Source organism: Hypomesus nipponensis, chromosome 1, assembly GCF_054491055.1.
Source record: "Hypomesus nipponensis isolate SF chromosome 1, ASM5449105v1, whole genome shotgun sequence".
Taxonomy (NCBI): domain Eukaryota; kingdom Metazoa; phylum Chordata; class Actinopteri; order Osmeriformes; family Osmeridae; genus Hypomesus; species Hypomesus nipponensis.
Genome location: NC_140361.1, coordinates 6255305 through 6266049, shown reverse-complemented (window position 1 = coordinate 6266049; position 10745 = coordinate 6255305). Strand labels below are relative to the sequence as shown.

Here is a 10745-nt window from a genome sequence, read left to right as displayed (position 1 = left end):
ATACAAAACACACAATAGCAGTCGCTTGTGATTTTTCCCCCAATTTCTTTTCTAAATCTAGTCATGTAAATATGTAATCATCAAAATATGTAATCATTCATTTAGCCTTTTTGTTTCTTATAGTTGCAAGTGTCATTTCACTATGAGCAGAAAAACCAAGATGGCACTGTTGTGACACTACTTTTCAGTCACCATTTACAATGCCACAGTATTAATCTCAAAAGTGTAATGATTATATTGCAACATTATCACAGATTGTCACAAGACAAAGCCCTTTTTGCAGCTCATTATATAAATATCCAGTATGACAGCTATGTTCACTAGCTCAACAAGTTGTAGTGTGAAATGATTTGCAGTTACATCATATAATGAATGTAAAAACCAATATATGATCCATAAACATTTATTTTCAAATATTATAAGAAAAAATATATACTTTTTTTTTTTTTTACAACACTTTTGGTAATTTTTCATTTTTTTTACAGTACTTATTGTTATGTGCAGGTACGACAACAAAATCAGTTTTACGTGGCACTGAGATAAGGAAGAAAACAAAGAAGAGCACAGGAAATAAACAAACAAAAAAAGCTGGTACTCTCCAAGCATGTCGGGTCTGAACACCAGGGTAAAACAAGCACAAACATAAGAGGCACATTTTTGTAACAATGCAGGAACCACCAGATGTATGCTAAAATCAAACAATGATATGCAAAAATGAACAATGTATAGTATGTATTAAAAAATAATTGACCTAAATGATATCAAACTGTAAAACAAGATTAAGTTCAGACAATGAAAGATACCTCTTGTAACTTTGATTAGACAGAAAAGCCATGTCCTGGTATAAAATCGTAACTAATTGAAATCACAATATTCCGGTGAGAAGTAAAAGTAAACAAAAAATCCTCTTGCCCTGATATTACATTCAAAAACAGTTACCACATATGCATATGCTTTACATATCTTTACGTAACATTGTTTTAACTTTACACATGCAAGGCTAGTTGATAACTTTGGCAACACAAGAAGTGCAACATAGTGACAGAACTCAAACAACATATCTTCTTCCACTGGCTTCACAGTGCAGACTAGTGCTTCCATCATCAATCAGGAGAGACTGTCTCAGTGCTTGATCCCAGGTACAAACTCTGCAGCATTGGGGTTCAAACTGCTGTTGATCTGAAGAGAAAACATAACGAGCGTGTATTCACAGGGTCCAAATACAATTTAGCATGTAACTGCCACACAATGAAGCAAGACATTTAAGAACATTTTCTAAAAGTTATCTGAATTTCCTTTCAGGGTTCGTCAGCATTTGAATGGAAAATTTGGCAGTTGCTTTGTCCAGTGAAAACAGACACTTGAAAGCGCTTACCACCAGGTCATCCAGCAGACACTCATCCCCAAGGCCCAGTAAGTTGAGCTGGTCTTGCAGTTGGCTGATGGCCTGGGGGAGGTCTCTGGATGGTATGAACCATTCATGTTCCTCCTCCTCTAACATCTCCTGGAAACACCGCTCAATGAACTCCTCCTCCCAAAGCTCCTCTTCAACCTAGGAAGCCCAAAAAAGGTTCAAAGGTGCACTGCGGAAAGAACAATACAAATGTTGCTTGCAGGCAACTTCAAAGTAACTGGCCAAGGTTGTTTTCTTATTGTGTTGTAAGCTTCTATATATATAGTGTATGTATTTAACTTGTAAACAGTTGATGCATTAAACTACTGAATTATAACTTCATTAGTAAAATGAGAAGAAATAGATATTATATTTATGTCAATCTATAATGAGCTGTATTTTAAAAGTCCTAACTGTCTACCTGTCTATTAAATTCCTCTTCGTTTTCCATCCACATATATTCAGCGAAGGGATTGTCCTCATTGTTGAACTGGTTAGTTAGGATGACCTCGTTGTTGTTGATGATGTTTGAAGTGTTGTTGATACGACTTGGGTCTTTCATTTTTACTGTCTGTGAAAAAGGCATGGAACAATGGAACATTAAATGTTGCATGCCGACTATAGTCGAGACAAAACCACACATAACAGTAACTATATTCGAGTAGGTTAGAACAAGCTGGCTGACACTTGATAGCTAACTAGCTTAGCTGTTTTACAAGCCAGTAAAGGCAGGCATTTTAAGTCGACAGAAAGCACGCGCAGGGACTTTTACAGTATGGTTTTGACAACTTAACATACATTGTCGCATTATTATTAGCATATTACTAGCATCAAGCTAGAAGTCATACCGGAACTGGCAAAATCTTGTCTTGTCCAACTCTTTGTCAAACTCTCCGTGCGAGATATACCTCTGCCTCTACGTTAGAATAATGGCTGCCTGTGTCTGTTTGTTTACATGGTGAACGTCAACATGTTCTCTGCTGTGATTGGGCGACAATTGAACGTTAGGCACACCCCCCACCAGTTACAGGCCCAGCAGCGCCACCTGGTGTTGTTGGTGTTGGGATTTTTCTCCGCGTGCTCACTCAAGACAAGGTAAGAATAACAACTATATCTGGAGAAATCGCTTATCCTCATGTATTTAGCCACCACATCGAACCCTCTATTGAACTTAACAAACAGGTGGTCCTGTTGTAGATCAATTTGTTCTTTGCACAACAATTAGTAGTAGGGCAGTGGGATTGATTGTTAGCTAGGGCTAATAGCTTTAGCAAACATTAACGTCGATTCGATTCAGGAATGGTTTGATTGGCGTATCACGTGACATGAACAATTTTTACAAATCGAGCACGTATTCTTATAATTTAAGGTAGCTAACTATGTATACATTGATTACGTTTGAGAATTTTATCTATTATTGAACAGATGGAGAATTGCGAAAAGACTGTTGCCATCATCAGTGTTTTGTCACTGTGGAACAGCCATACATGTGTTAGTTAGCCACTGAGCTAGTCAGGGCACCGTCGTCTCTGCTATGGTGCTTGGCTTTATTGTCAAGTATTTTAAGCAAAGCCATATTAGATATCTGCAACGTGCAGTTTCCACGAATACATTAGCGTCCCCTGGAAATGATAAGTCAGACGTGAGGCACATAATACAGCTAGCTAGTCAAGTAACTATGCCATATCTTCCAAATTTATAGCTGGTTGTGTAGCATGCTATCTAGCTCATTCTACCAGTAATTCTATGATATCTACCGGATATTCATACATAATTAATTGGTAGGCCTATCTGGCAATTCCAACATTTTTGGTTGTTGATTTGGATTTCCTTCTTTCACCTCATTTTCTATACCTCAAACTCTTCAGGATTTCACATGTAGCTAGCTGACACCAACTGATTCCGAACGTGTTCAATCTTGGCGATTCCTATGTTTAAGCCGTCTTCTTTCTGGACATGGCACACTGTTCCTAATGTATGTTCCTCAACTCTTGATTGAGGTCATTTCAAGTTTGAATCTTTTATGCCTTTCTTGCCTTCTGTGCCTATCAATTAGCTCTCTTAACAGCTTATAAATGCTTCTTCCTGTTTTGAATGTGTCAATTTCTCACATTTTATGAATCTGTGGACTCCTACTTCACCTCCGTGTCTGCTTTGTGGCGGAAGCATTCAAGAATGTTCCGCACCATTGTGTTTTTGCAGAGCTAAACTTTCCATCAGAGAAGAGGACTTTCCCTTTCTCCACGTTGACTTGGGCCTAGCCTACTTCATTTGTTTAAATTCATTGAAGAAAGCAAGTCCCCCCTTTCAAAGAAATTTTTTGGTCCAACTATTGCTTAATTCCATCCTTGTGCTGTTTAAAAAGTTTTTGTCTGTGCACAATCCCCTTCCTCTACCACAATGTCTCAGAAGATTCCTTCAGATAGTGGTCAGAAAGGGTTTGCTGTGGGGAGGGGCCTCCTAGCTGCCGCTGAGACCTTGAACTACAGCATGGGTGAGCAACGCTCTGACGGCCTCCAGGGCTCCTCTAGACAGCTCAACAGCATGGTCTCTGGCATGGGTGGTGTTGGAGATGGCCAGGACCGTAACTTGCAGCTTTCCCAACGAGGCGGAGCGAGTAGCCATATTGGAAACACCATGAAGTTGTTTGCCAGCTTAGGCCTGTCGCCTACTGACCTGGATGCGTTGGCGCAGATCCCAGAAGAGAACATCAGTGTGGAGACCTTGCCGCACCTTATCATGCAGCTGAAGAACCGCAAGGGAGATTCCAACAGGCACATGGTGGGCAACCCCAGGGACCTGCCCTCCATTTCCTCAGAAGACTCCTACAGGACCACAAGGGACAGCTGGGATGACATGCGCAGTGGACGGCTTGGCACATCCATGGGGCAGTCTTCAGCCCGCGGCCAGCAGGGAGACTTAAGTTACGGTTCCATGCAAAATGTCACCGGAGCCCGGGGTTATGAGTTAGATTACAACAGTAGCAACAACAGCGGCGGCGGTGGGGGCAGGGAGCGGCAGTATTCTGAGCTTTCCCATGACCACTACGGTGGAATGGGCATGGGCCCTCCAGCGTCCAACAGTGTCTTTATGCAGAGAAGGATGGGCTCGCCGTCACAGGGCAAAGTCCAGGACTACTTAGGAGTCATGCCTCACATGTTCCCCCATGTGTGCTCTCTTTGTGACTTTGATGTCCATTCCATCATGGTGAGTACCTTCCATTCCTTCTGACTGGCCTGTAAAACTCCAGCCACATTCTTGATGCATCCACACACTTGAACCCAGGTGGTTTGATTATCCCCAGTCCACCTTCAAAACCCCCAACACATGCACCATTTAGGATCTTTTAAGGGCTCAATTCACTGACCAGCAGTTTATGTAACAAAATAACAGATCAATGGTTAACTTGCAATAGACAGAGGAAGAAAAGTTGTATTTCCTTTGGAATTGTTTAGTGAGACAGCGCCCGTTTATTGACTAGGATTTAGGCCCACAGTAGGTCTGGAGGTCAGTGTGTGTATCTGCAGTAGGATTAATTTACTCAAGCTTTCATGTAATGTGGGTGTGTCTTTAGGAGTGGAATCAACACTCAAATGGGCTACGACATGCAGAAAACCAGAGGCTGCTCCTCCAAATGTAAGTTGCTACACTCAGCACACAAGTATTTTGTATAAACTACATTGTGAGGTGTAATCTGATATGTTTTTTTTATTGTATTACCTAGATACCCCGATTGGAACCCTCCCATGGCCCAGAGCAGAAGGTTTGATGAGTTTCCATTTCTCTTTACTGTCTCGCTTCTTTACTCGTGTTTGCACACGCGCACACCCCCCATTTGAGGTGAAAAAAAGCATATTTATGGACCCATAGTTGCTAACCATTTCTCTTCTTCAGCTCTGAGTCACATGTGCTGGATACAAGCAACCTTTCACGGGGGTTGCTGGGAGCCGCCCCCATGACCACTGGACAGCAGAACAGGGGAATGCCCTCTAGCTGGGGTAAGGTGCCTGTGTGGAGGAACGCTCCCTCAATAGACCCATGTGTTTTGAAACCACATATGATGGTAACAGTTGTGTGGGTGAATCGTTTTGGGTTATTAACTTGTCATCAGTTGGGTGCAAATATGGCAAAGTAACAATGTTCATATCTAAAAATACATTTAAAGTGTACTCCCTTGGATTATCATGACCACAAGTATGGTTCATTTTAGGTGGTGTCACTGGACATGGTCAAGGCAAAGCTCAGGCATATTCGGCACAGCCTAAGGTAATGCATTTTACTCCTTGTATTGCAAAATGTGTGGGTGGTTATGGGTAGACAGTTGGAACAGAGGGTTATTGATTGGTCGAACAGAACAGCATTTGCATGAAAGATCTTTCAAGTAGCATGCCTGTCCTGACCCCCCAGATAAGAAGCAGAGTTGTGGTGGCCAAGTACGATAGGAAGCTCCCCCCTCAGAAGAAGCTGTTCGCTTTGACTCAACCCTTCGGGACCCTTTGTGAGCACCTAGTGCTTAAAACCAAGGTAAGAGATTAAACTAACTGTACCTAATTAGATGTTCTTTCAAGTCCATGTACCCTATACAGTGTCAGTTGTGTCTTTGATACAGGCTTTTCTGGAGATGCAGACACACAAGGAAGCTTTGGCCATGGTCAACTACTACAAGCGAAAACCAGCAAACATTTTCGGCCAGGAAATCACCTTCTATCTATCCAAGGAACTTATAGTGATTGAGGTAGGAACCGTTACTCTTTTTAAATTTTTTATGAACAATTTAAATAGTTTGAGTGGTTATTCACAGTATTCGGTAGTGATTGCGAGTTTCACACCTTGTCTTCCATGTGTGAACAACAGAAAGACGAAAGGTCCAACAGGCCCAGCCAAGTGGTCTTCTTCTCCAACCTCCCATGGGAGGCAGAGAAGAAGATGGAGCTCCTCACCATCGCCAAACGCTTCGGCACTGTGGAGAAACACCTGTTCCTAAAGGAGGAGGTAAACACCGAGTCCGATTCCAAGTTCAACACGCTGCTTGCATCTATGACATATGCGACTTTTACTGTCGAGACCACTGCTCATCCAGCCAAACAGTTTTGAAACGTATCTTTCGATTCTTAAAACATGTTCGCATTGTCTAGAGGTAGTTATAGGGTCGCTAGCATTGCCTCTGACTGTGCATTACCTTGGAAATGTGTGCAAGATCGTAATTGTACATATTCTTGTAAGAATATTGGAACAATGCCATGCCCATGTCCTCCCAGGCATTTGTCCAGCTTGGGACTCCTGAGGATGCTCAGATGTTGGTGAAGTACTACACTCTCAACCCCCTCACCATCAAAGGCAGGGTCATCCGCCTCAACATGTGCACCAAGTACAAGACACTAAAGTAAGCACTGCTCATGAACACATTATAGAAATAGAAATCCAGCATGCTCCACTAATCATCACAAGTCAAGTATTGATATTAAGAGTTGAATAGGTCTTAACAGTATTTGTAGAGTTGATGAATACTGATGTTTCTTTTTGTTTTCCTTTTTTAGTGTGAAAAGTTCCAAAAGTGGGCAGGGCTGGTCTGGGGAGGAAAGAGGTAGGAAGTCCAGCACCAGCAGCACTGGGACCAAAACCTATTCGAAGGGCTCCTCTGTCTCTGCTGCTGAGGACAGGGAGGAGGAGTCCAAGCTGGCAGGGGGAGAAGGATCAGGAGACGAGGTAGTTGGAGTGGTGGAGGGGGATGAGGCGGAGGGCGAGGATTCCGGAACACAACAGGTTGACAAGGAAGACGTAGCTGAACTTCTAGGGGATGGGGCAGAAGCCGATGCGGAACCATCGGAAGCGGTGGACTGCGCTTCGGAACCCCGGGATGAGGAACCGGAACCAAAAGATGAGAATGTTCCAAGCAATGGCTGTGTCAAAGAGGAGCCTGAAGGGGAGAAGGGGGACAGGTCCGAGGAACGGTCTGACAGCCAGGTGGAGAGGACCACCCCCGGAGAGACGGAAGGCTCCTCACATAAAAAGGAGGCTAAAGGTGATGTTGAGGCAACCGAACCTGTCGAGAGCTCTGACCTGGCTGATGATGGCCAGTCTGAAGGCCCGGTAAGATAACGACAGAAACAATCCTCTTGATTATCTTGACATGCAAAACCCATTGCATGGCATATTTGCATAATTTTACAAAGAATATATTGTAGTAAACATCTCAGAAAAAATACATGTATAGCATTGTTCATTTTTTCCAGGAGGGAAGTATGGAGCAGGACTTCCCAGAGAATATGGATGACTTTGTGACTCTGGATGAGCTGGCTGATGAAGACGACATGGACTCCCAGTCCAAAGGTGACTCTTCGGCAGGTACGCAACACAGCTCGTTATCCTTCAAATGTGCAAGCTAACAAAGTACATCACAATCTCATTTGACTGTCAACATAATCTCCCTTTCTTTCACTTTCCAGGAAGCACAAGAAAAAATAAGGTAATGTGAACTGTTGTTTAAGAATTTAAACCATTGTCACATGGTGCTCTATTAACTTTCTGCGTTTTGTTTTTATTTGATAGGAAATGAGAGTTGTCAATGTTGTCGGATTTAAACGAGGCCATACTCTAGTCAGTGAGCTTTTGGCTCTTGCCAAACCCTTCGGTAAAGTCGACCAACATCTGGTGCTTGACTTAAGGCCTGAGGTAAATTTCTATGCAGTTTACGCATAAGTGTAATGGAAGATATTATATATTTTTCCTTACCTCAACATATATTACTTTTTTACTTTCACTCAAGGCTTTTATTCAGCTGTCTTCTGAAGAAGAGGCCAGAGCAATGGTTCAATTCTACAACGGAAATGTCACACCCACCGTCTGTGGGAAAGCTGTGAGAATATACCATTCACAAACATACCCTGCTATCCAGGTAAGCAAGGTATGTATGTAGATTGGAAAGTTTGAGTGAAGAGTTTATCAAATATGAGATTTGTATCTAAAGTGTTTGTCATTCCTTTCAGTGTGGGAATAGCAGAGTGGTGTATGTCGGCGGAATTCCAAACTCAAAGTACTTGGATGTCTCTATTCTGAAGATTGCAGAACCTTTTGGGAAAATAAGACGTTTCTTCCTGAACAGAATTAGATCTGAGGTAATGGGTAAAAGTTTAATAGGAGCATTTGTTCTGATCTGACAGTAAAACAAAAAAAAAAGTCCTACTAGCGATAAGAGGATATATGAATTGTGTTCTAAATTAGTGTCTGTACTGTTCAGTGTTTTATTGAGATGGAGCGTGGAGAAGATGCAGAGAAAATGGCTGAAACCTACCGGGAAAATCCACCAAGATTCCAGAACAAGCGGTTGACCGTGTACATAAGTAGGAAATATAAGCAACTCAAGTATGGGTGAGTCAAAATTTCACATGATTGTTAATTTCTGGTCATATTCATTGCATAGTTAGACCATTTAGGTGACTGTCCAGGCACCGGTGTACAGTCCTTTACCTATCCACACTGACTCCCCTCCAGACACAGACCCCCTGGCGCTGCGTCAGACGAGAAACGACCTATCAAGAGGGAGCGTGAGGAGGGCGACGTGTCCACCAGCAGCAGTCCAGCCAAACCCACTGCCAAGCAGGAGGAGGAGGAGCCAGTGTTCAAGAAGTTCAAAGAGGAGAAAAGCCCTGTTGTGAAGCAGAGGCCAGAGAAAGATGGGGAGGAGACTAGTGATTTTTCCAGTAAAGAACAGCAGAATGCGGCAGCAGTGAAGGAGGAGGTCAAGAACACTGACCAACCTTCAGAAAGCTCAGAAGTACAGAAGACACCAATAGACTCGGTAGGAACCACCTCCATAGCTGTCTAAGCCAGTGGTTCTCGGGACCCCCTGCCCTGCACGTTTTAGATGTGTCCCTCCTCAAACACACCTGATTCAAATTAATGCGTCGTTATCAGACCCATTTATTTGAATCAGGTGTGTTGGAGCAGGGAAATATCTCAAACATGCAGGGCAGGGGGTCCCGAGGACCAGGATTGAGAACCACTGGTCTAAGCAGTCATTTGAGGTTTAAAGAACCCCTTTTCCCCCCGTCACCAAATGCCGTTGATCTAAAACAGTGGTTCTCAACCCTGTCCTCGGGGACCCCCTGTCCTGCTTGTTTTAGATGTTTCCCTGCTCCAACACACCCGATTCAAATGCATGTTCGTTACCAGGTTTCTACAGAGCTAGATAACGACCCTTTTATTTGAATCAGGTGTGTTGGAGCAGGGAAACATCTAAAACATGCAGGACAGGGGGTCCCTGAGGACAGGGTTGAAGACCTCTGATCTAAAACATGCAGGACAGGGGGTCCCTTAGGACAGGGTTGAAGACCTCTGATCTAAAAAAGTCTGAGCAAGATGATGAAAGGTTGTCCACCGAGGATTAAGTTGAGTTTTCTTTACATTTTAACTTATCACCGACAAGTTGTAAGGATCTTCCTCCATCTTTGCAAAACAGAGCATCAAACGTGAAGAGGAGCCTGCGATCCCCATCAATGAGAAGAATGAAGAGAATGGGCAGACACCCAGCTCTCAGACACCTGTGGCCGAGACCAAACCAGCCAACGCCTCCCTCCCCTTGGAACCGTACGATCCTACAAATCCCATTGGTAAGTTAGTTCTGTCAATCATCATTAATGATAAGGACCAGTGTTCAGTCAGTGGTTCATTTTAGCGTTGGAAAGCATCCTGAGTCCTTCAGATATGTGGGTGTTATGGTCAGACGTGTGCTGTTGATTCTGAACAGCTTCATGATTGATTGCAGGTGTGGAGTTTGTGAAGATGGGATACTACTGCAGGGTCTGCTTTTTGTTTTACTCCAACGAGGACACGGCCAAGAAGGTTCACTGTAGTAGTCAGGCTCACTACGACAAGCTAAAGGTAATAACGAATTAAACATAACACTAACTTATTACCCCCTTGCTTTCTGAATGCTGTAGTCTTGAAAGGGTCTCTAAACTAACTGCCAGTCATCTTTTTACTTTAGAGGCACCAAGAAAAACTAGCATGATGCGCAAGATGATTTATTGACGACGTAACAAACAACCCTCTTTTGAATTTTCAGAAACACCTTGAAAAAGAGAAGACGAAAGGTTCAAGCGCAACAGGGAAAAAGGTTGCTCAGTAACCTCAATGCTTTGCATGCAGTCGGTCATCCTGAAGATGAATAACATTTTTAGTTCTATGTTTTTGTTGTAACCTTCATGTAGAAGTAAACCATTTAAGGTATACTTGTATGCTGTTCAAAAAAGTTTTACTCTTTCTCCCCCCCCTCAGTATGACTCATCCTGAAAAGTAGAAAACATACAAAAAGTAGCATTTTTTTTATTAAAGAGAATTGAACTTGTATTCA

The 10745-nt window shown here is 42.9% G+C and overlaps 2 protein-coding genes across 5 annotated transcripts; one reads left to right on the top strand and one right to left on the bottom strand.

Annotated features, from left to right (window-relative positions):
* Positions 1 to 387: 387 nt before the first annotated feature.
* LOC146302200 (polyadenylate-binding protein-interacting protein 2-like) lies at positions 388 to 3364 on the bottom strand. 2 transcript variants are annotated; one of them, XM_084668795.1, is made up of 4 exons: positions 3248 to 3364; positions 1815 to 1964; positions 1376 to 1552; positions 388 to 1179 (listed from the first exon to the last, which is right to left on the bottom strand). In XM_084668795.1, exons 2-4 carry the CDS (start codon positions 1953 to 1955, stop codon positions 1123 to 1125), a joined length of 375 nt encoding a protein of 124 aa, XP_084524921.1. In that variant the 5' UTR covers positions 1956 to 1964; positions 3248 to 3364; the 3' UTR covers positions 388 to 1122. The 2 variants fall into 2 exon arrangements, with proteins under 2 accessions (XP_084524921.1, XP_084524914.1); XM_084668788.1 differs by lacking the exon at positions 3248 to 3364 and adding an exon at positions 2242 to 2371.
* matr3l1.2 (matrin 3-like 1.2) lies at positions 2417 to 10739 on the top strand. Of its 3 annotated transcripts, none has more exons than XM_084668776.1 (21): positions 2417 to 2488; positions 3596 to 4600; positions 4968 to 5029; positions 5118 to 5156; positions 5288 to 5391; positions 5604 to 5659; positions 5801 to 5917; positions 6003 to 6128; positions 6248 to 6385; positions 6652 to 6776; positions 6931 to 7483; positions 7627 to 7738; positions 7840 to 7859; positions 7943 to 8065; positions 8160 to 8288; positions 8380 to 8508; positions 8631 to 8761; positions 8885 to 9191; positions 9852 to 10002; positions 10158 to 10273; positions 10458 to 10739. In XM_084668776.1, the coding sequence occupies exons 2-21, from the start codon at positions 3794 to 3796 to the stop codon at positions 10518 to 10520; spliced, it is 3408 nt and encodes a 1135-aa protein (XP_084524902.1). In that variant the 5' UTR covers positions 2417 to 2488; positions 3596 to 3793; the 3' UTR covers positions 10521 to 10739. The 3 variants fall into 3 exon arrangements, with proteins under 3 accessions (XP_084524902.1, XP_084524886.1, XP_084524894.1); XM_084668760.1 differs by having other exon boundaries at positions 8160 to 8297; XM_084668768.1 differs by lacking the exon at positions 2417 to 2488 and having other exon boundaries at positions 2496 to 4600; positions 8160 to 8297.
* The last annotated feature ends 6 nt before the right edge of the window (positions 10740 to 10745 follow it).